The sequence below is a fragment of the Candoia aspera genome, chromosome 6 (genome assembly GCF_035149785.1).
Source record: "Candoia aspera isolate rCanAsp1 chromosome 6, rCanAsp1.hap2, whole genome shotgun sequence".
NCBI lineage: Eukaryota > Metazoa > Chordata > Lepidosauria > Squamata > Boidae > Candoia > Candoia aspera.
Genome location: NC_086158.1, coordinates 81621320 through 81645098, shown reverse-complemented (window position 1 = coordinate 81645098; position 23779 = coordinate 81621320). Strand labels below are relative to the sequence as shown.

General features: G+C 38.0%; 1 protein-coding gene across 1 annotated transcript in view; it reads right to left on the bottom strand.

Moving 5' to 3' along the window:
* CDH23 (cadherin related 23) overlaps window positions 1-23398 on the bottom strand; it is a 537138-nt gene extending 513740 nt beyond the window's left edge. The window contains exon 1 of the mRNA XM_063307837.1: window positions 23374-23398. Within this exon, the coding sequence (XP_063163907.1) occupies window positions 23374-23398 (25 nt within the window). The remainder of the gene's footprint in view (window positions 1-23373) is intronic.
* Between the last annotated feature and the right edge of the window lie 381 nt (window positions 23399-23779).

Genomic DNA, 23779 nt, shown 5'->3' with positions numbered 1-23779 from the left:
TCATATTCATTTAATTTGGTGAAGGCTGGCTGCTGAGCTTTTAAAATGTAATTCAATGCATCTATCTACATTGATGCATTTTGCTAAAGCAACTTCTGAGGCATGATGGGAAAGTTGAGTGGGGACAATGAAGCTACCAGGCACCAATTGGGAAGCCAGATGATGCCACAGTTGCCGTGTTAGAGGATAATGCTTTCACTGTTCATGGGAGAAAAGTCACAGAAAGAAATGGACTCACCAGAAACACACTTAACTTCAAATTTCTAAGTGGTTTAGCTGAAGAACATGTATGTCAAGCAGCTCAAGAAACACTGCAGTATATTTGGGGTGCTGTATGATATTCTAAAATTCCTCATTAAACCTGAAGATCTTCACCAAAAATGCAGGACATTAGGAACAGTTTTGACATGAAGATATATGCAGTATTCATGCCAGTGATTCGGGTGATAAATTGAAAAGCCTTTCAAGATACAGTTCAGTAAGATCAACTCCAAGAATGATTCTGTGTACAGGGAGGATGACCACCCTCTTTCAAACTGCTTTTGTTGCTCTGTGAGTACCTCTAGCATTCCTGTAATAGCTGGTAGTGGAGAAGGCAGGCACTCCAAGCTGAAATTAATAAAAACACAAGAAAGCCTGGTTGGCTTTCCAGCCATCTCAGTGGAGCAGGCACTGGCCTGTGGACCTTCAGGAACCAGTTCAAAACTTTGCAAAAAGAAGACATGGAAAGCACCTACTTGGATTATTCAAACAAATTAAAATGCCAGACTTTACTATGCAGATAAGAAAAGTGACAATTGCTCTTAAAATAAAGTAGTGGAAATAAAATGTGGGCATAGAACAAGCAATGTGATATTTCTTTCTTTTCAACTGCCCTTGCAAAGCTAGGACATGACAGCTGGGCTATAACTACCTTTAGGCTTTCAGCCGGAATGTGATAATTGAGCATATCAATTCCTTTTTAAAAATGTTGTCAACCCCTTTAATTATGAACATTTGCCTACTTATCTAAGAAGTCCTGTGCTAGTGTAGTACAGACTTCAGTCCATCATGCTGTTTTTTTTCCCCATTCTATCCCAATGTTCATACTTTTAAATGTCCTAAGATTCTACTCAAAGGCTTCTTTTTTAATATTCTAGTTTCCTATGAAGACCTAGCTCTCTGGAAAAGGTTCTAATGCTGGGGAAGATGGAAGAAACAAGGTGGAAAGACTCAGTTATAGTGGTGATTAATGCACCATTGAAAGACCAGGTTAGGGACAGATCAACATGGAAAAAATCTATGCGGCTGCTAAGAGCTGACTTGCTAAACATAACCAAAATGTGAAAGAACATTCAAAAGCAACGGTAGTTTTAAATGGAACAACCCAGGAAGGGCTGAGCCTCACGAGTCTCTCTCTTCAGTTTATCTCCTTGTTACTTTTGGGAATACTCATTTTGCCTAAACACTTGTGTCTGCTTGTTTGGTTTTTTTTCTAAATCGTTTTGCAAAACGCCAGCGCAGCATTGCATTTTTCAAACACTCCAAATACCAGTGTTTCCTTCAATATAACAGGAGCTTCGTAAAGGAGAGGTCAGCCCACTAAAGCGTTGTAGTTGAGAAAAACCATTCTTTTTGTATAAGAATTTTTTTTAAAATACTATTATTAGAAAAACACAAACATCCGAGCTCATCCAAAGAGACTGATGACTTTACATTTGAAACAAAAATAACTGAGACCTGAAAACCTGAAGCCATGGTTACCAACTGCAAGGAAATACCCTATTACTGAGTGTGTGTGTGGCTGTGGGTGTATGAGGTTTACTTCTCGGCTGAATACCAAAACAAGCACAGGATCAAATATCAGCCTAACAAACTCTCTTTCATGGAGATCTGTTTACTAGTGTGTCCAATTGCACCTGTCTGAAGCCGCTACTGTATTCTCTTTCTAACTTCAACAATCTGCTACCAAATGCCAACTCTTTATATCACATATAATATCCTGTCACAAAATAATAGATGTATTGGCTAACTCTGCTTTTACATACATTGGACTTAGTAGTAGCTGGCAATTTGGTAACCAATATATCCTTAAATTGTTTGGATGAAATCTATCAAAGTATCAGCCAATGCTGGCCGTAAATTACTAGCCAACAATAGCCAAGGAGTGGCTGATTAAATCAGGGGGATGGGGGAATGCATAAATGATAATACAGTTGCTCACTATAACATTAGATTTTAGTTAGACTCAATAAAGACATTATTATACTATTAATTGCTAACGCAACTTTAAGACATTAGGGATTACAAATATGAATGAGATGAACATGAAGAAAATGTGTAAACAGGTACATTTTGGAGAACATTAGAACATGAAGCAGAATATTCTAAGAAGTCACCCTTGCTCCCTTTTTAAAAATAGTATCACTGTGTTGAATAAAATATCTTAAAGCAATATTTAGTTGTGCTGTTGGAATTGTATATATTTTGATAACTGTAGAGCCTGTTGCTCAGGCCTTTTTCACTGGTCTTAAAAGTAAGTAAATTTCAAAAGAAATGGAAAAATAAGATTTAGGGAAAATATTTTCATTTGGGCATGAACAATACTCAAATCATAATTCTTAAAAATAACAAATAACTACTTAGGGTAATCAGAAACAAAATTGATATTGATAAATGTGTTTTTCTTCCTCACAGTAGGTGGTTTATTTTAATCTAATGAGTTTTGTATTTTCTGAGCTTTCAGATTCCATGATGAAGAGCTGTCTGCACTGGAATTACAAAGTACTTTGGAATATTGTAATTTTATGGCTCATTTTGTAAAGACTGTTGAAAATGAGATTTGTTCCATGAAGAATCTCCCCATCCTACCCCCACTGCTCAAAGTGATTAAAAACGGTTCCTTAATAAATATAGTTTATTGGCATTTCATTTAGAGGATAAACATGATATTATAGCATATGATTGTAGTTCTGGGATGGTAATATTAGGGTGGACATGGAACAGTCATTCAAAATCTTCAAAGGTGTTACCAGAATGAAACTCTCTGCACTTGAGAAGGCAGCACAGGTCATTATTATAACATCTTTTTGCACACAGAAGATTCTTAACCTCTTCCTTTTAGAACTGATACCAGACTCCAAAGCTGGAAGTATGGATCTGTGCTGCCAATTGAAGTAATTAATGGTAGGAAGACAGAGGTAACAAACAAAAGACACAATGCTGTCAGTTTCAGGCTACCTCATATATTCAGTGGAATGGGACTATAATGGCCCAGGCGGTATTTCTGTTGTCACATGTACAAATTCCTACATTGTAGCTGGTTCTTAGCATCAATACATGAAATATATATTGTGCAAATAATCAAGTTTGGAGATTCAATTCAAAGCCAATTCAATGGAATTTCTATACTAAATTGAAAAGTTAAATCAAATTAATGTGTCCAAATCAATTTAATTTTTGACCCTTCAGCACAGATATTTTTCTTCTGAATCTTCTCTCAAAACATATTTATAGAACTCTCTATTACCCTGAAGTCAATGATAAGTTCAAAAAAAATGTTCTTTTTCACAAATAGATTTGAGAGATACTTGGTTACAATTCCCCCATGTGCATATGGACATTCAGACACTACAGGAAGCACCATCAGCTTTTTGTTTGACTTAAGAAAATGTTGTAAATCTCACTGGGAACTCAGCTTTCAAGTTCAAGCTTGGGAGGGATCATCTATAAGCCAGAATCTTCTTGTTTGATTCCGAATATTGGAAGAAATGGCATTTTAAATGTATATTCATCTCTCAGACTCTCAAAGAAATGTGCTTAGTATCCACAGTCTGGGTTAAGGAATCAAGGATTGTATATAAACATCAGTGGCAAGCAATGCAAACATAAGAGATCAGAAGGATATTAACTTTTAGGTACAGCTATTAGGGCTGCGGAAATCCTTCTAAATGTATAGCAGCACCTACAAAGCCCATTTCCAGTTTGTTAAAGCAGACATAACTTTATTCCAGGCTTCTGAGGTTGCTATGAAAGTTGCTACTGACTGTTTCCAAATTCATGAATATATGCACCACTTTGCTTCTGATGTAAACATTTACCTCCACACCCAAAGTTTCAGCAACTATTACCATCTCTAAAGATAACTGCACCATTGCATACCATGGCTGTGTCATTTCTTTGAAGATCAGCTGAACACTTCCTAAATACTAGTACTAAATGACCTGAATGCTAAAGGTAACAAGGGAGGTTGGCTTACGTGGCTGGCTTAGTTAATTGTGTGCATTTGCAATGCGTTGATTACACCAGGCTGCACTTTACTTTCTAGTGACTTTTGTGTATGAGAGACACAAAATTATTGGATTTTTGTAGTTTATTTCTTATACATGATCATTATGCAGTCTGAGTTAAAAACCTGTGAATCCTTTCCCTAGGAGAGTTCATCATTATATTTTAATTGAGACCATGAAGCTAGTCCGGTCAAACAAGCTTATAATTAAGGCAGTGTTGTACCAGATTTAATATGTGTCAGATTAAAATGCTCTTCATGAACTTGAAGTCAAGAGGGTTATTAACAGACAGGTGCAACTGAAGAATGATTCCTATATGGTATTAAGGTAGAAAATGGACAATAGTAGTTGCATGACAAAAATACAGACCTCAGCAGAGCAGCCAAATGTTTCACTAACCTAAAGGACTGACTAAATGCTATTTCTCTACTCCTATCTAAAAAACGAAATCACACTAATTAAAATTTACTAATTTCACTGAAGTTCTACTTCACAAGAACAATAATATTACTACCTATAAAATACTAAACATTGGCTCCCTATGCATGAAATATTCTTTTTACCATCTAATTCTTCTCAGTCACACAGATCTTTGTATAATTTTTGGAAAAGAAGTGATAAAACTCTCTGATACCTTGAGCAACAGACTCTGAAAAAGACTGACCAACCTCTTGTTGGTCAGCTTGAGCTATAAAACCTTTTGACAACATTTCATAAACATTAACAGAGTACTTGACTCTGTTAAATGATGTTCAGAGTACTTGAAATCTCAATTCATTCTTATACAGTGTTTCATAGATTACCCTCACTTATACAACTGGTGTTCCGGATAGAAATATTGAATAGGGATGTTTGCAATATTTGTACTTTTCCTGAAGATTATATCCCTCCAGTCAGAGGAGATGGGTGGTGGCAAATTTGATAAATAAATAAATAAAATAAATATGTGTATGTGTATGTATATGTGTATGTGTATGTGTATACATGTAATACCAGGTATGTTTAGGCATATTACTCAAACTTTAGGACACCTCTTAATGATTACACATTAATGAATCTTGTAACAATGACCAGCTGTGTATCTTGGTAAATTCAACCCAGTCATCATAGATGCCTCAAACAAATGAGACACATAAAGCACACAGGTGATTCCAGACGGCAGACAAAGATTAAAATATGGAACCACCGCATAAAACATGCAGCATTCAATAAAAAAACAATAACTCTACTCACCAAAGCAAACAAGCAAGCAAACACATCAACAGCAGCAGAGCTCATCTAACCTCCAGACCCAAATGCATGGGGAAACACCCGGGTCTTCAGAGCCTCACAAAAGACTAACGAGAGCAGGGCCATCTGAATATCCAGGGGAAGCTGTTCCACAGGGCAAGCACTGCCCCTGAGAAGGCTAATCTCCGATGACCCAGAAAAGGGACCCAGAACATGCCCTCACTGCTAGATTTGGTGGGGTGAGCAGAGACAATGTGAGAAAGGCAGTCCCACAAAGTTTAGCAGGGGAAATCAGTAATCCAATTCAAATTTCAAAATAAAAAGTAAAATGCAATTTAAATAAAGCTCCAAAATACTAGCTGTGCTGCATACAAACTCATTCTCTAGAGTTAGGAGTTTGGCTTATAGATTTGAACACTGCTTTGTGTTTCAGATTTTTATTGCTTTACTCTGCCTGTGCCATCAAGAATAGGGAGAAGGATCTGTTTGAGAAACACTGACTTTAGGCAAAATGAGGAAAGGAGCAGAAGATCTGAGGATTAGGGTAACATGGTGAAGCAACCATCTACATGGATGTTGGAAAGGGGGTCTTGGAAATACCATGGAAACTTGTTTTCTGCTGTTAGGTAGTTCTCAAACAAGAAAAGAAAAAAAAAAAGAATCAGGCACACACATTAACATATTAATATAAGGGGATTGGGTAACAGTGTGGGAAAGCTCCAATTCAGAGAAAGAAATTACACCTTAAAATAGATGGTGGAGTTCCAAGATTACCTTTCCTAATGACCCACCCAACCAGATTAAGGAGTAACTGGAGGACAGAGGAGGCCAAGACCTCAAAGGGACAAAAAAGAGCTCCAACTGGATGATCGTATCACTTGAAAGCATTGCACCGTTTTCCTGCCTGGGACTGCACCACTACAAGCTTTGCGCTACTGTATAGCCCTCAGGAATTTTCCCCTGTCTTTATCCTAGCAGTCTTTTTGTGGTAATTCCAACAAATTTCAGTTGTTTGGATTCCACACTAAATTCCATAACTGCAATGTCAATTAACCTACTTGGCTTATTCTCAATTAATTTTGAAAGCAGAGTCACTGGGAGTTGGGTGGCATATAAATTTAATATATTATTATGATTGATTGCACAGTCAGCCAGATGTTTAGACTGGGTTTGGAATTTTTGTCCACCTATTGAGTCTGTCATGAGTAAGGATGGCGAGCAGGGGGCTCCCATCCAGACTGTCAAGCGCATGCATAGCAATGAGGAATTGGTCAGCCATTCAAAGAGACACAGATCGGGACCGCCTTAACCCTTGGGGGTTATATGTCTGGGTTTTTCCCACGCTTCTTCAGTTTGTTAGGATTCCTGTTAAGTACTAGCAATAAATATTAGAGACCAGTTCCTTGTCTCAGTGTGTTTCCTGGCTGTTAGGACAGAGTCCTTCCCAAGGACCTGGGATAGGCAGATGTTGCTATTTGATGGCCTTAAAGGTATCATCGCAGGACGGGAGCTGTTCCAAGTAAATCTGCCTTTTGCAATTGACTGGTGGTGATTTTGTCAATGCCGATGGTGTTCAAGTGGTGCTCCAGAAGTTTTGGAATTGCACCCAAGGTGCCTATTAACATTATTATTACTATTATTGTTACCATTATTATCTTAATGCCTAGTTATTGCCATTAGTTTCAAAACTTGTTATAATTTGAAACTGATGCCAAAACAGCACAAAAGCATAACATCATTATATATTCTTTTTTTAAAAAAAAAAAATATAATGGTGAAAATAAAAATGTGCAAATATCAGGTTTGATTTTATTCAGGTATTAGTCAGCCATATGGGGTGGAATAATAGTATAAACGCTATATATAACATTTCTGAAATCTCTGGAAATTTGTATAATAGACAAGACAAACCAAGGAATATGACTAGATTGCTTGTCAAAACTCATAAAGTCAACAGGGTTGGAAAGGCCCATCTAGATCTTAGAGTCTAGCCAATATTTAATCTAGAAATCAAATTATAGCAACTTCGAGAGATGATTATGCAGCCTCTGTTTTAGCACATCCAACAAATGGGAACTCCCCACTTCCTCTGATAATTAGTACCACTATCAAACTACATTTACCAATACCCTTTATTTGAAAAATAATGTATTTAAATATTGACTAACAACACATGTAATCAATGCATTACTGCAAGTTCAGTGTTAGATTTACCTGTAGATTAGGTGCATGATAATCTTTTCATTATCCCCTATAGATAAAGTATCATTCTTGACACCTTGCTAAATTCCAAATATGGTGATCTAGCCAAGGGCATATGCACCTTTGACAAATAACAATCACTCTAAATTAATACTGACAACCCTATAAATTTCTGCCCAAAACCTGGCAATAGTAGAACAAGGCCAAATCATGTGAGACAGCATTCCAGCTCATAATGCATTTCCCAGAGCAAGTCAACCATAACTTAACTTTACTGAACATCAATTGCCCATTATATGCAAAACCAAATTTTCTGTTGCATTAATTCCATTTTATATCAAAAGAGGCTATTTTTACTATGTGTAAAACAACGTGTCAGTGGTCTTCAAAAACAGAGCATTATTTGAACATTACCATCTACCAACTTCAAAATAAGGTATTAGCTTAGGAATAATTGGCTTCAGATAATATTTCCAACAACTTCAGTAAATCAGCCTTTCAGAGGCAGCAATAGATTTGGAAAGAAGAAGTGCCTAAGTAGAATAAATTGCCAAGAAGCAGTTGACAAAAATCAAATTCAATTTTAAGTTGTACAGAAGTTTTAAGAAGTGCTTCAGCAAAATTAAACTGGACTATGAGTCCAAGTGACCCATCTACCCCACAAAAGAAGAGTTGATGTAAAATCATGTTACAGGCTCCTTCCTTCCAAGAAAAATTGGTCTAGTGGTTAAGGCACCAGGCTAGAAACCAGGAGACTGTGAGTTCTAGTTCCGCCTTAGGCGTGGAAGCCGGCTGGGTGACCTTGGGCCAGTCACTGTCTCAGCCCAATTCACCTCACAGGGTTGTTGTTGTGGGGAAAACAGGAGGAGGAAGGAATATTAGGTATGTTCCCTGCCTTGAGTTATAATAATAAAGGCAGGATAAAAAATCTTTAAAAAAAAATTGCTTGCAAGATGTTACAGCAATAAGTTCAGCACTTCAGGGAAGGACAGCTCCAAGAGTATTCCACTTTAACATACAAGATTAGCCAATTTCACTACAGTATTTAATTGTCACAAGCTTGCAACCCAGTAATAATTCAAAACCCGTACAGATAAGTAAACACCTTTTCTGCTACTCTCAATAATACTACTTTAGCATATTGTAACATATTAGAACTTAGGTCTTCGGTATGTCACAGAATTTAGAGGGCACAAAGTATACATATAAAACAAAGAATATATAGCATTCCCTATCTCATTCCAGGATATTATAATGTAATAAATTGTAGCTTACACAGAACAGGACTTCCTTAAAGATTTAAATACATCTAAGCAGTACATGCAAAGATGCCAGGGGAACCAACATCAGTGCTCATCACAACCTAACTACTTTTGAGAAAAATGAATATAGCACAATATGACTTCCAATTTAGGGAGGGGAAAGCAGCAAAAATTAAAAGGACTGTCCTTCTCTTCAAAGATCACTAGCTTCCCAAGTGAATTAATCTTTTTCTGAATACCTGAATTTTCTAGAGTTGTCTGACAATCTAATTTCAGTGCTTAATTGTGAAAGGTAATATTTTTCAGATTTTTTCAGATATAATTCCTTATGTATTTAAAGTCTTAGCTGTCCATCTACGTATGGCATCCAAGGCAGTAAACTAGGGAGTGCTAATTATTAATTAATCAGGAGTAAAAATATCTACATTTATTTATTTAGGTAATTTATATAGCCATCCATCTTAAACAAGTTACTCTGGGTGGCTAACAGACAGTACATAAGAACAGTTTTATAAAGCCAAAACAGAACAAAACAAAACACAGTTAAAATATTCATAACAGAATAATCAAAGCACATCATAATCAGTGCACAACACCAAAACACACACATCCTGGCTTCACTAATATCCTGGCCCCAATGCCAGAGAGAAAACCTGGGCCTTCACACTCTTCTGGAAGGCTAATACAGTCAGGGCCATCCAGATCTCCGGGGGGAGAGTGTTCCATGCTATTTTTTCGACCCCTCTTAATTAATTGGTAGCACCAACTTGACCCTAGCTCTTCACAGGACTTGCAAGGACAACCTGGCTAAATACTGCCAATACTTCTAGTCTTGAGACCTACTTGAATCTTCTGCATTATTTTTAATCTGCTCTGGTTTTCTCCTTGAGTGTTCAGGATACTTTAACAGGGCTTTTCTTCCAGCAGTATACCAGTTAATCTAATATAGACAGTAAATCACAGTAATTCTTAAGCTTTTTATTTTAGTAAGCCTTAGCATTCAGTTTGGTTGCTCTCTCTTATTTCTAACCTGTCACTCTGTTTAGCTACAATCAAGTTTTCTACTATGAACAACAGCCATAGCAGCTGAGGTCTAAATCACATCTTTATTTCAGTGACAACATATGCTTTTAAAGGGAAAGTGACTCTTTCTCACTCTGCCTTAGGGAAGACTTATATGACATGATTTCTTTTTGCCTGATCATAGATTGGCCAGAGGCACATAAAGTAGGGTTCTCACATTTTTAATAGGAATTTCAAAAGACATAACATTCTGGTGAAATTCCGTCTTTTACACAGCTCTTAAATAGCCCTGCTCCTTTTTCCCCACTAGCTAACCAGAGACTATAGTCTCCCCAGAATTGTATCCCTCAATGAACAGCAGCGTTTGTCTGAGCTCAGCATCTAAGCAGGGTTAGGCCAATTTGCTAGTGGAATGGAGGATCCCAACACTCTAGGCTAGTCTGGAAAAAAAAAATCCCAGAAGACAGTGGCAAACTATTTATGTTTTGCTTCCATGAAAACGACCTGGAAAATCCATGAAGTCACAAGGAGTCAAACTTAACTTGGAGAGTTTACTTTGATCCGATGCAACCATTTAAATAGATGAACAATTTCATGCTGTCCAGATAAGAAACAGCTATACTAATTCTGACTAAAGGCCATCCTTCCCACAGAGACCAATCAAAGGCCTACAGGAAGCTCAAAAGTAGAACAAAGAAAATAGCAACCTCCAGCTCATGTCCCTTGGCCATTAATACTGAGGAGCTTACTCTCTCCTCTACAGTGGGAAATATATAGCCATTAGGACTAGCAGCCAATCTGCTGGTCTGCGTATTTATTTAACACCGATCAAGTGGTTGATTGTCAACTATATCCTGTGGCAGCAAAATCCCCCAGGTTAATCATATGCTATATGAAAAAGTATATGTTTTTAATATTTTGAACCTCCAGCTACTCTTTTTTATTGGATGACCCCAGTATTAAGAGAGAAACTAATCCCTATCCTCTTTCTCCACATCATTCACTGTCTTCTCTACACACATGGAGTTAATGTGTGTGGGAGGCACTGCTGTCATGCTTGGTTTTAATGGTCCAGGCTGTCTTGTTTCATTTTAATGTTTTTAATTGTTTTAATTATTATTATATTTTGTAAGGCACCCAGAGTGGTGGCTATATTAAATAATAATAATAATAATAATAATAATAATAATAATATAAAGGTTGAGTGGCAGCTAGAGTCTAGTCATTGATAAATGATTAGCCTGTAAGGGATTACAGGTGGAGATGCTATGGCTTAGCTATTATTCCCAGCTGTTGGGAGCATATAACTAACCAATGACTACAAGGAAGATTTAGGTTACTACAATTGAAGCCTTCAACACAATTCCAGATCATTTCAGTTCATATGATCAGCTTGGACCTACACTGGTTCAGATATGAAGAACTAATTACTTTCTGTACTTTCTCTCTGCAGCTTCAACATACCACAAGGGGAAAGAGGATGGTCTGAATAAGGTTTTGAAAAAGCTGCTACTGTGATTTTTGTGATGTCACAATGGGAGCTCACTTGCATCCATCAGATACAATTGTTTCTATAATGTTATTTCCTCATAAAGCAGACCACTAGAATGCTTTAGTGATCACATCTTATGGAACAAATTATTAAAAACAAAAGGGTTTCTACTACACGTGCAGAGCTGTATTTTATAAAGTAGCTGATTGCTCCCACATTTCATTTTATGGCTAAAATGCTTTTTTCACTCATCGGCCTGAAAGACCTTATTCATCCTAGTTTTATTAGCACTTAATTTCCCATCTAAGGATGGGCATTAGAAAGCAGACCTCAAGCAACATCTGCTATGAACAGTATGAAAACAACCAGCAACACTCTCTCAGTTAGCCATTATTTACCTAGGCCAACCTGCATGTCGCTTAACAATACTATGTTATTTCAGGCAATATGGCCAACTGATATATAGGCTTTTGCCCAAGGAGGAGTGGATCATATCATATGCAGGCACAGGTTCTTGATTATTACTTTAACATAGGACATACAAGGCTTGAACCTATGGTGGTGAAGCAGTCAAATAAACTGCTTTTTTTTTAGTTACTTGCAACCAAAGGATGGCCCTCTTAACTATTTCCAAGTTATATGTAATTAGATCTGATACAAGAAGTATAGTTGTAGCAGATAAGCTAGTGCGCAGTCATATCCCAAACACTATGCTCATCACTATGTATGCTACAGATATTCAAACTGTTTCTAGTATCATTGCCCTCAATCAAAAGCTGCGTGAAGCAGGTACATTACAATGCAGCTGTTATCTGGAATGTTTTTACAAAGAAGAAAAGATAACATCATTGTTGAATCCTCTTGAGATAGTCTTTGCTTCATTGTTCTCTCTATGAAATTACTTACTGTGCCTTTGATACTTAACTATTGCTCCTGAGCTAAGAAGCTGCTGATAGTCATGGTAAAATCTCATTCTGTTTCTCTGAATCAACATTCCAAGTGTCTTTTAACAGTGAGGGAGAAAAATAGTCTCACGTAATAACAACAGATTGATTGTTCCATTACTGCTGGTACCTACAAGATCCTCTATATTTTCTACTATACAATGGGAAAATGTGAACTATTCAAAGGTCCCACAAGAATTCTCTCAATAAATCATAGTAATATTATGCAGATAATTATGCTGTGATCATTTTCGTTTCCCTAGAGGTTGTATGAGTGACTGAGCTCCTGGTATGTGGCTTCCACTGTAGCTTATATGCCATCATGCATTTCTTAGTGTGACGTGTGAATGCATTGTGGTTCTTTCTACAAATCATTTCAAAATTCTGGCTTAGCAAAATATTTGAAACCAACTGAGGTTGCAGTATGCACAGCTGATGCTAATGAAAAAAGCATTACAGCATAAACTTGCATGTTGTTCAAATATAACTTCCATAGGATTTAACAGGACTTGCTTTCATAGTACAGTATACTATTCACTTAATTAGGCAATACTAGTGCATTAAGTATATTGCCAAAATTCGCACATTTAGAGGAAAATTTTGCTTAGGTAGGTAACAAGGAGAGTCTGTGTATCTGTTGGCAGTGGACAACATGCTTAACTGGATTGAAGGATGTTATGGTGTTGTGCAAACATGATAACTCAAGTCAGCTAGCCCTTAAACTAATCCCAAAGGAATTAATTGTAGCTTGAAGTAGCTCTGGGGCCATTTCATGTTAAACTCTCTATTAATTGTACTATTAAAGCAAAGTATTTGGCTTACTTTCCCCAAGCATAGGATATTCTGAGATGTTAATGGAGCCGTACAGTTTCACTTTTTCACTCTGTAGACCCAAAATGATTCTAGTTTCTTACTCATTTTAGAAATGCAGATACAGCAATACACATCATAAAGGAGGAGCACCTCTTTTTTTCAACATAAAAAAATTGCTGAATCAGGCCAGGGCCCATGTGATCCAGTACTGCTTTTCCAAAGTAGCCAATCAGATGCCTATGGGAGGCCCACAGAAAGACTATGAAGTCACTGGCCCATTTCCAGTATTATTTCTAAGCAATTGCTATTCAAATATATGATCCCTCTGACCCTGAAGCTAACATATAGCCATATTAACTAACAGCCACCTCCTGACAGAATGAGCAAAAATTTACGAGGGGAAGAGACTTACTCATGCTCCATTTGGGTTGACCTAGGAGTATCAAAGATCAAATTTGGGATGAAAGACTTCAAAATATTATCCACTTCCCCTCTCTGATATAAGCATCCTCCTTAAGCATCTCCAATGCCTCTACTGAAGACTCTACAGACATCAGCATGGGTCATTATTGACAGAAAGGTCATTTCATTAGGTTGTCTTAACTGGCTGTACTTCTGCAGCTCTCTTCGGTGGGAACCAATAAATAGCATAGAAATATTATATACATTACTGTTGTGCCTCTCCACGGTATTTATTTATATTTTTAACCAATTTTTCATTATAACCAGAATAATCCCAAGCAGGAGAACAGCACATAACAAAGCACAATGAGCAGCCCATACCACCAATGATTTGCAGAAGCAAGTCTACAGAGGATGCATATTTTCTAGGAGAGATGACCCACAAAGTGTTGCCCTGATGAGACCATGATACAACCTAACAGCAAATAAAGTATTTCAGTGAACTCAGAAAAAAAAGCAGAGCAAATTCCAGATCTGTACAATAATTTATGTAAGCAGGAAAACTACACAGATTGATTATGTGCCATCAAGTCATTTTTGATTCCTACCAACCACATAAGATAGATTTTCTCCATGAAAAGGAAAACTACCACGAAAACTACAGAGGCCTTAGAATAATATCCTCATTCCTCTTCAGAGTAACTAAAGTGAACTATCAGTTAAAACTTCTTTATGAAGAAAACTCTTTCCATGTATCATTAGCTATCTAAGATAATCCACCAAAAATATTGAGATAGAAAAATAGGCAAAATTATGCAATGCCCAACTTATAATGTATTCCATTTATAAAATAGACTGTTTCCCCATTAACCTGTAGCAAAGCATCCTCTCCCACAGACATAAAATCACTCTCACGTACACATCACTACGTATCTGCCCTCCCACCTTCCAGCAAAAACACCAAACAAGAATAACGAAACGCAGGATAGAGATAGAAGAAGAGGCGGTAGCAGCTGCCCTAAAAACAGAAGAGAACAGAAAGCAGGGAATAAAAGGGGATGGAGATGAAGCTGGAAGAAGTAACTAAACTGAAAAGAAAAAGGCAGCCATCTGTCAAGGATGCTTTAATTTGAATTCCTGCACTGAACAGGGGATGGACTTGATGGCTTACTGTCAACAGACTCATCTAACTTTAGGATTCTGTGAAAAGGGAGAAAAACTCTGTTCAGACATTATAAAAAGAGTAAAACTCCACTAAACAGCCAGCCCCTCCCAAACACAATCTTCAGAAGTCAGCCATGCTTTTTCAACAGTGATATCAACAATCATCATCTCCCGCTCATTTTTTTTTTCAGCTGACCTTCTCTTCTCAGCAAATGGAAGTCAACTTTTTCCCCACACCCCAATTCACCAGTCATTTTTGAGGGGGGCAAAACAACCTGTCTTCCTATCAGGTAAACACAGTAATATCTAGACATATTAGCAACTACGATGTTATATATATTTATATTTATGTAGAAGACCAAAAGTTTAATTGGATCTTCCCCCCCTCCTCCTCCTCCACCACCCTTCTTCTTCTCTCTCTCTCTTTGTGTGTGCCAGACACACAACCTTCAAGAAACCAACCTTATTATTTACATGCCAGCTAAGAGTGGGAATCTAAAAGAAAATGAACCAACAAGCAAGGAAATCCTATTTGATTCCATATGATATTTCTAAACAAAATGCAAACAAAATAGAAAGCAGTTAGTTCTAGCATTTGTTCCCAGTCAGCAATTCAGCTAAATCTGTAGATAAGTGAAGTAAAAATTATAGTGCAAGCCTATATGCCAGGCACAAGCAACCATTTTTCTGTCGAGGGTTGCATTTCCATAGAATAATGTATTGGGGGCATCATGGCAGTAGTAACTGGGCTTAAGAAAGAGGGTGGTGTCATTCTTTCTCTTTCTGTCAGCACTTTTTACTTTTCTCCTTTATTTTTCTCTCTTTTCATGCTGAAGACTGCTAGGGAAGAGACAGGTTGCTTTTGCTGAGGAACAACATGAAATTAAGTTGAGGGCAATATGTTGTCCCAAAGTTACCAATTGCCAACTACATATATACATCTCTTGAGCTCCATCAGCTTACTTCAAAGTCTGTAAAAAAGTACAGTCTCAGGCTCACTGTTGAGTAAGACAGCAGTTCCTTCCTGCCACCCAATAATACATTTTTCCATTTAGCCAATCAGCAAATGCATGTATTTTTTTTTATATTGTGCTTGTGTGCATATACTGTACATGCACATTGTAATTTAATACATCATTCCTCAGGTTTTGAGATGATTAACAAACAGGACCAATGAGATAATTAGACAGAATGAATATTAAAGACTCAAGTAATATATAAGACTCTTTAAAAATCTTGCAGTACTTCTGAAAGGTATGTGGGATCAGAATCCATCTTTGCCAGACATCATGATTGTAATGATGAGGCTGTAGTCCAATTTATCTGAAACATACCAGATTGGGGAAGGCTGCTCTAGGGCAATTTGGACTTTAACAGAAAAAAAAGTGGAGACATTCATTTCCTTTTCCATATGCTCTAAAGACGGGATAGTCATTACTATCCTCCTGGCAAAAAAATACACCTCTTGTGTATAAAATGTATTAACAGAAAAGATGGGTTGGGTTGGTACAGAGTCTTCAGTGCTCCAAAACATCAAAAGGATTCCAAAGGATTCTTTGCTAAACTCAACTTCATTCCTTCTCCTTTCTAACTTTACCCCGTCCAGCGTACCAAAACAACAACAACCCCCATACCTCCAGGAGGAAATATTTTATCATCATCCATGAAATACTGTATAACTTTCAGCAAGCATAATGAGATAACGTTCTTCTACTTTAGGGAACCAGGACACTTTAATCTGACTCAACAAATCAGTTCCTCTAACCTTAATATGCAAACAACTTTCCAAAGGTTAATTCATTTCCACCTTTGCTCTCTTATTCACTTCTAATTCTGAAATCACCCATTTGCCTGCCTTTAGTGATATCTTTTTAGCCATGCAAAGTAAGGTTACTGACAGTTATTCACTTACGATCCAAAGAAGATTATACTGAACATTTAGCCCTCAGGGAGATGAATGCAGAGTTCATATGCTAGCAATCCAAGTATTCCTTTTCTTTAACCTACCTATTGCCATTTTCAAATGGGGAGGATGAAGAGGTCTGGAAGTTATTGCACTATTGAGCATGCTCAGGAAACAACCACTATTTCTTAACCAGTGTAAACTCTGGTGCCATTTCCTAGGTCCCAGTTTGATTCAAAAGGCCAAATACAGACTGACAAGTAGTTCAAATGTGAATGCCAGATTTCATCTCCTCTAAACCACCTTGCAAGAAGGTATTTCCAGAAGAAGAGGGCATCAGAAGTTCAAGACATGACCTCCTACACTGATCACTCCTGGAATTATAGTATTTGGCCACCAAGTACAACTGAATGTTGACAAAAAGTGCAGGAAGTCATGGCTGGTATCTTCTCAGTATTTTTCATAGAAAATTGAAATATATATTCCTCCTCATGCAAAAGGATGCCACTGCAATTGTTATTTGACTGTCTATAAAACAGAAGAACTGACCAGAGCAACTGAAAAAGCTGCAATTGCCTAATTTGCACTTTCTTTGACACATCTGGCAGAAAACAAGTTTTTAATTCCCCTTCTCTTTCCTTAACAAAATATAACTACTACTTGAAGGAAGTACAATGAAGTTACAGTATTTTTATGTTTACAAAAAGTATGCACCACTGTTCCAAACCTGGTAAACTCAGTATGGTAATAAAACATGTTATTTGCAAAGAGAGACCAGCCACTATCCAATGTCTCTTTGTGAAAGGCTGTATCTTTAACAGTCTTTGTTATCTAACTTGAAAAGGCTGCTAAAGATGGGAGGTGCTACAGTGATGTCATTACAAATGAAATGTAAAACAATATACTATCCGCTGTTGGATATTCTCAGTTTTGGGAAGGGATCCATGTCATATATAAGCAGAATTTTGAAGTGTGCAAAGGCTTCAGACAGCAAGATAATTAGTGTTCTGGATGTGTGCTTTTGTAATGCTTTTCACAGACAATAATATAATATTTTAATAGTTAAATATAAGCCTGATATATTCTTTTGAGCCTCTCTCATCACCCTTTCTCCCTCAAAAAAATAAAAATAAGATTGATGATGATTCTGTAAAGATGATAATGCCATCTGGTACAGTTAATCTCTTAATCGTATTTTCATTCCCCTTATTTTTTCCCAACTTTCACTAAACCCATTCTTTCTTTGCCCCTTTTTCATCAGCATTACCAGGAGAGTAATGAATTACTGATCAATTGTAGATGGGTTCTGATATTAGAATATATGATATTACAACTCATACAGGTGGCACCACTACCAGTTCAGCCTGTAAAAGAGTACAGCCTCAGGCTTACTGTTGAGTAGACATGTATAAGACTGCAATTTCCTCCCTCCCACCCAATAATTCATTTTTTCCATTTAGCCAATCAGCAGATGAATGTATTTGGTAAATACTTGAATAACTATGAAATTTCCTAGATCACTAGGAAATCGCAATGATACAGGCTAAACCAGGAATTAAAACTTTTTTAAAAATTGGAAGAAGGCTTGTCAAACCACTTCTGTATTGTTACCAATAAAATTACATGAGCACATGTATGAAGTATTGAGACCTTTGAACTTTGTGTTGGAGAAAATATTCTCAGACTCCTCAGAATTTATTTTATTTTATTTTATTTTAATTAATTAATTTTATTTTATATTTCGAATTTCTGTCACCTCCCATCTCCCCCAAAGGGTGGTATCCAAAGGGTGGAATACCATGGATAGCCAAGAAAGCAAACAAGTAGATCATTAATATCTTCTTTTTTGAGAAATCTATAATGCTGGGAAAGGTAGAAGGAAAGAGAAGAGGATGACCAGCAACAAGGTGGATGAATTCAAATAAAACAGCAAAGAAGATCTATTTGAGTACAAATCATCCTGAAGATGGTCTATCTATGTAGTTGATAACAGCTGAGACCAACTTAATGTCATATAATCAATCAAGAAGGATAAATGTCCATGGACTAACTAGGAGTCCATTGCAACATGAGGGAATTTTTATTTTTTTAATATATAATCCTGAGGACTGAGTAAATAAGCCTTAGATCACTGATTTAGTAAAGGTAAAGGTTTCCCTTGACGTAAAGTCCAGTCGTGTCCGACTCTAGGGGGCGGTGCTCATCTCCGTTTCAAAGCCTTGGAGCCGGCGTTGTCATAGACACTTCCGGGTCATGTGGCCAGTATGACTCACGGAACGCCGTTTACAAGATTTACAAGAAGCAATATTTCTTACATTTGTATCCTACTGTTTCTCTAGGAGCAAACATATAAATGGTTCTTCTTCCTATTTTATCGTCATGGCAATATTATGAGGTAGGTTACCCTGATAAGCAATTGCTAATTCAATAAAGTATAATCTGAGGCTCAGTGTATAATGCAAATGCAAGCAGTATGGTCATCGTATGGTTCAGTGTGTTGTGTGAATCCAGGCAGCTGGGTTAATGCAGTAAACTATGGTACAGATTGATCTCAACTGAGTCCAAGACAAGCCAATCAATGGTATGATGATCCATCAATATACTCCAGATGGAGAGGTAGTGGAAGGTGAACAGATCTATGGACACTTGCAACATCTTGTCAACCCAACACTATACACACACACACACACACAGACTAATTATAGGAGACTGGAATGCTAATGTTACAAGTAAAATAGCATCTACAATAAAGGGAAAATCAAAGAAGTTCTGCCAAGCAAATTCAATCTTTACAGCAAATATTCTCTTCTAGTAATCTACGAGAAGGTTGTACACATGGGCATGACTGGATGGAAAACACCAAATTCAAACTGACTATATATTCTGCAAGCAAAGACCTCATCAATATTTGATATGATAATCTGGTGAAAGTAATGAATAAATTTAATGGATTAAATTTGCTAACTGAAAGACTCTAGACTTAAATGTGTATTATTATTACAGATGAAACAAATAAAAATATTCCAGAATGCAAAAAGCAGAAGAAAGGAAGATGGCTGTCTGGTGGTATGTTGAAAAAAGGTGAAAAACTAGGAAGAGCAAAAGGCAATAGAGGAAAAATGGCTGAGACCAAGAAGCGGCAAGAAGTCATAGCTGAAAAAGCAGTGGAAAGAAACTGAGGATAACAATAAAATGGGAAGGACAAGAGAGTGATTTAATAAAGTTGCAGAAATCAAGGGATTTATTCAAAAAGGGGCATCATAAAAGTCAAAGAACAGAACCATCTACAGGAGAAGGAAGGTGGAAAGGGGAGATAGCACACACAGAGAAGAACTGTACAGAAAAAGTCACAAAATCAATGATACTTACAAGGTTTGGTCAGCAAACAAGACCCAGACATTTTAAAAAGTGAAGTTTAATGAGACCTAAAAAGTATAGCCAACAACAAAGTTGATGAAACAGCTAAACTGTTTAAAATGTTGCAAGATATGTCAGCTTAAGTGCTACTTGCTGTCCATAAGCAAGTACAGAAAAATTAGTGGTGGCCAAAGGACTGGAAAATATCTATTCTAGCATTAAAAAGGGAACTACCCAGGAATGCTCAAACTATCAAAAAACTGCTAGTAAGGTGATGCTTAATATTTTGCATTCTGGATTTCAACAATACACGGAATGAGAACTGCTGATATTCAAACTAGATTTGGAAGAGGCACCTGAGATCACATTGCTAACATTTGATGGATAATGGAAGAGGCAAGGGAATTTCAAAAAGACATCTCTGTTTGCTTTATAGATATTTTGATTGAGTAGACCTCAACAAATTCTGGATAGCCCTTAAAAACATGGTGTAATGGGCCACTTCATCTGCCTATTGAAGGATCTGTATGAAGATTGGGAAGCAACAGTCAAGACAGAATATAGAACAACTGCATGATTCAGAACAGGGAAAGGAATGCGCTGAGTTTGTATACTATCATCTTATTTATGAAACTTACATGCAGAATATATCATGAGAAATTATATTACAATATGGAGACGTAAGACTAATGACAAAGGCGCATATTGTCAAGACAATGGTTTTCCTGGCTGTAACATATGGCAGTGAAAGCTGGATCATCAGAAAGCAGAATGAAGTAAAACTTACACCTCTGAATTGGGGTACTGTGGAGAATTGCTGAAAATTCCTTAGACTACAAGAGGAAAAAAATATATTCTGGATGAAGGAAAACCAGACCCTGAAGGTTGTCTTTGGAAAAATCAAAGAATAGGCTAGCAGAGGACAAGGTGGCTTGTACTTTCCCTGATGACACTCAAAAAAGCAGCTACTGACAGGCCCAGCAAAATGATATCCTTCAAAACATGAAGAATCAGACGCGGCTGAAGGACCAGTTCATGTAGCAGCCATACCAGGCTGAAAAAAACTCAGATGACAATTAGATGATAACAGAGAATTAGTTTTCCTGCATCTCTCTGTTGCCCTCCAGTGGTTGTCCTGATTTCTGCAGCCAGATACTTATTTCAAATAAAGAAACAATCATTGCCAGTTACTCTCCCAGAGCCACCCAAGGAGCTTAATGGCTAACCGGGAGTTTACACTTGGTTTTCTCCAGCCCCAGTGTAATACATATCGCTCCCATGATGGGTTTAGGTTTATAGTTATGGCTAGTGTTTAAGAAAAGCCTTTGTGTGTGACTCTCTTCAGATATATTTTCTGAGGCCATCATCACAAGTCAGAATGAAATTCTTCCCAAGGAGAAAATGGACCACAACTCACTGGTACAAAGGGATTAAGTGTGCTTGTTCTCAGTTGCTTGTGGCCTCAACCTGCTTTCCTGTCCCATCAAAGGAGGATCTTAATCAATCTGCCACCCAGCCCCACTGGTATTTCCTGAACCTTGTTTGGTCTTTCAGAAAGAGAGAACTCTCACTTTTAAATGCCTGATGTTCCTAAACCTGTCCCCCACCCACCCCAATCCTAAGAATAGCTGCACATGACAATTCCGAATGGTGGACTCTAACAACCAAAGGTGGGGAATAGTAAGGGAGGCAGCTGTGAACTTCCTAGGCTGGAAGAAAGCAGACATTTCCCTTCTGTGTGACAGAAGCAGGAACACTGAGAAATGTCAGTTCTCAGGGATCTCGACCCAGCCTGACAAAGACCCACCTGAGCCAGGGGAGCACTATTGCCCTGGGCTTTTGGTCCAGTGAAAGCAGAAGCAGGGTTCAAGGGGGTGTGGCAAGAAACCTTAGCACCCTCAGTGTGGCTTTGGAATATGTCTAGAAGATAGCAGAAAAGCTGCCCCTCGCCTGGACTTCAGATCCATCAAGGACCTCTTGTGGTGCTTCCTATTTCAGGACCTCTTTCCTATAAATAACATTTCCTAGAGATGTAATTTCAAATAGATGAGCTTAAGGACATTGCAGTCCCAGAGATACAAAGATGTCTCCTGGGAATAAACACAAAATCTACTGGCAAGCGACTTGAGTGATTAGGAAGGGCCAAGTCACCTGGCCAGAATGCCAACTAGTTTTAGTTGTGCAAAACTAATTCAGACAAAGAAATTATTCTCCCAGCTGCCACCACCACTCAGTTTAATGAGCGCCATCAAGTAAAATTGGGATGTCATTGTAATCTTCCCAATCCCCAAGGTCTTTCCAAAGTACTGAGTTTCACTTGTTTGGAAGAGGATCCTCTTAACAATATCACATTGTCAGGCAAGCTCCCAAGCTGCAGCATGGAAAACAGCTCTTCTAATCAACTTTACAAGCACAGGAACCCTCCGACTCTTCTGCATCAGACCACCTTAGCTGCCAAGCTTCAACTTCTTTGCTAACATTTGTGCCAGCTCTTTGGACTGCTACATTTCATGCCTTTAGTCTGCAGCCTCCTGGGTCTTTTACAGCTGGACCTCTTCCTAATGTAGAATTGTTGCAGTGGTGGGGAAAATGTACATGTTATTCACCCAGGAAATGTTTAAAGCCCAGCCTGAATAAAAGGGGAAGAACAGGATTTGCCAACCCTATGCGTTCCCCAAATATTTGCAATGTAATTGGTTAACAGCATCCTATCCTCCTGCCCATCCAAATTTCAAGTCTTGCAATTCTCTTCCTTGCCCAAAACAATTTCTAAGCCGGTAAGTCAAAGATCTGAAGAAAAGTGGCCAGCAACCAACCCTAAGCCTGTTTAGTCCAAACTTAAGTTCCAGGGACAGCCTTACGACAAAGAGAAGTGTGAATTAAATCTATTCCCTAGCTACGAAGGAAGAACAAACAAAAACATTTTTTAAAAGTTCGTTTTGTTTTGCTGGCCAAATCCTTTATTTTTATGATGATATCCCCCCACCCCCGCAAATTTGATGCTGTTAAGACACAGCCATTATAAACAATTTAGTCTGTGTTTAGTAATAGAGATCTGATGTAGCCCGACAGCTTTGATTCATTATTTTGGTTTTCGGGTTGGGTTCGCTTATGCTGCCCGGGAGCAATTCATAAGTACTACCAGCAATAATCTTGACATCTCATGTTTACTTGAAAGCAAGTCCCTTGTGGAACCCAGATTACTCCCTCGTGTATTTAGGATTACGCACGAGGAAGGATAATAGGAGAGTACCTTCTTTGGAAAGGTAGCAAAATCCGCCCTTGTGCAGACTTACTCGGAAGTAAATCCTACTTGCGGGTAAATCCCCCTGAGCCATTTCGGAAATATCTCTAAGGAAGAGGATCGGGTTAACCATTTTTAGTCACCGTGGCTGGCTCCTGGGCGGATCACTATTGCCTTCAAAAGAAACCCGCTTCAAATGGCAAGTTTAACAACTATTTCAGTTATTCATCGCTGGGGGGTCCGTTATTACCCCCCGAAGCCGCCGAGCTAAGGCGGGCTCTGTTGCCAACGAATGAACGCCCCAGAGCAGCCGTTCCCAAGACTGGGGCCGTTTCCGAGATGCCTGAGCCGGGCGCGTCCGAAAGGCGCCCGCCAACTCTTCCCGCAAAGTGCGAGCGAAGAGAAGCGGGGAAAGAGCCTGGAGGCGCCCGGCACTTCGCCTTACCTGACGGGCAAACGGGGCTGCGCGCTTCTC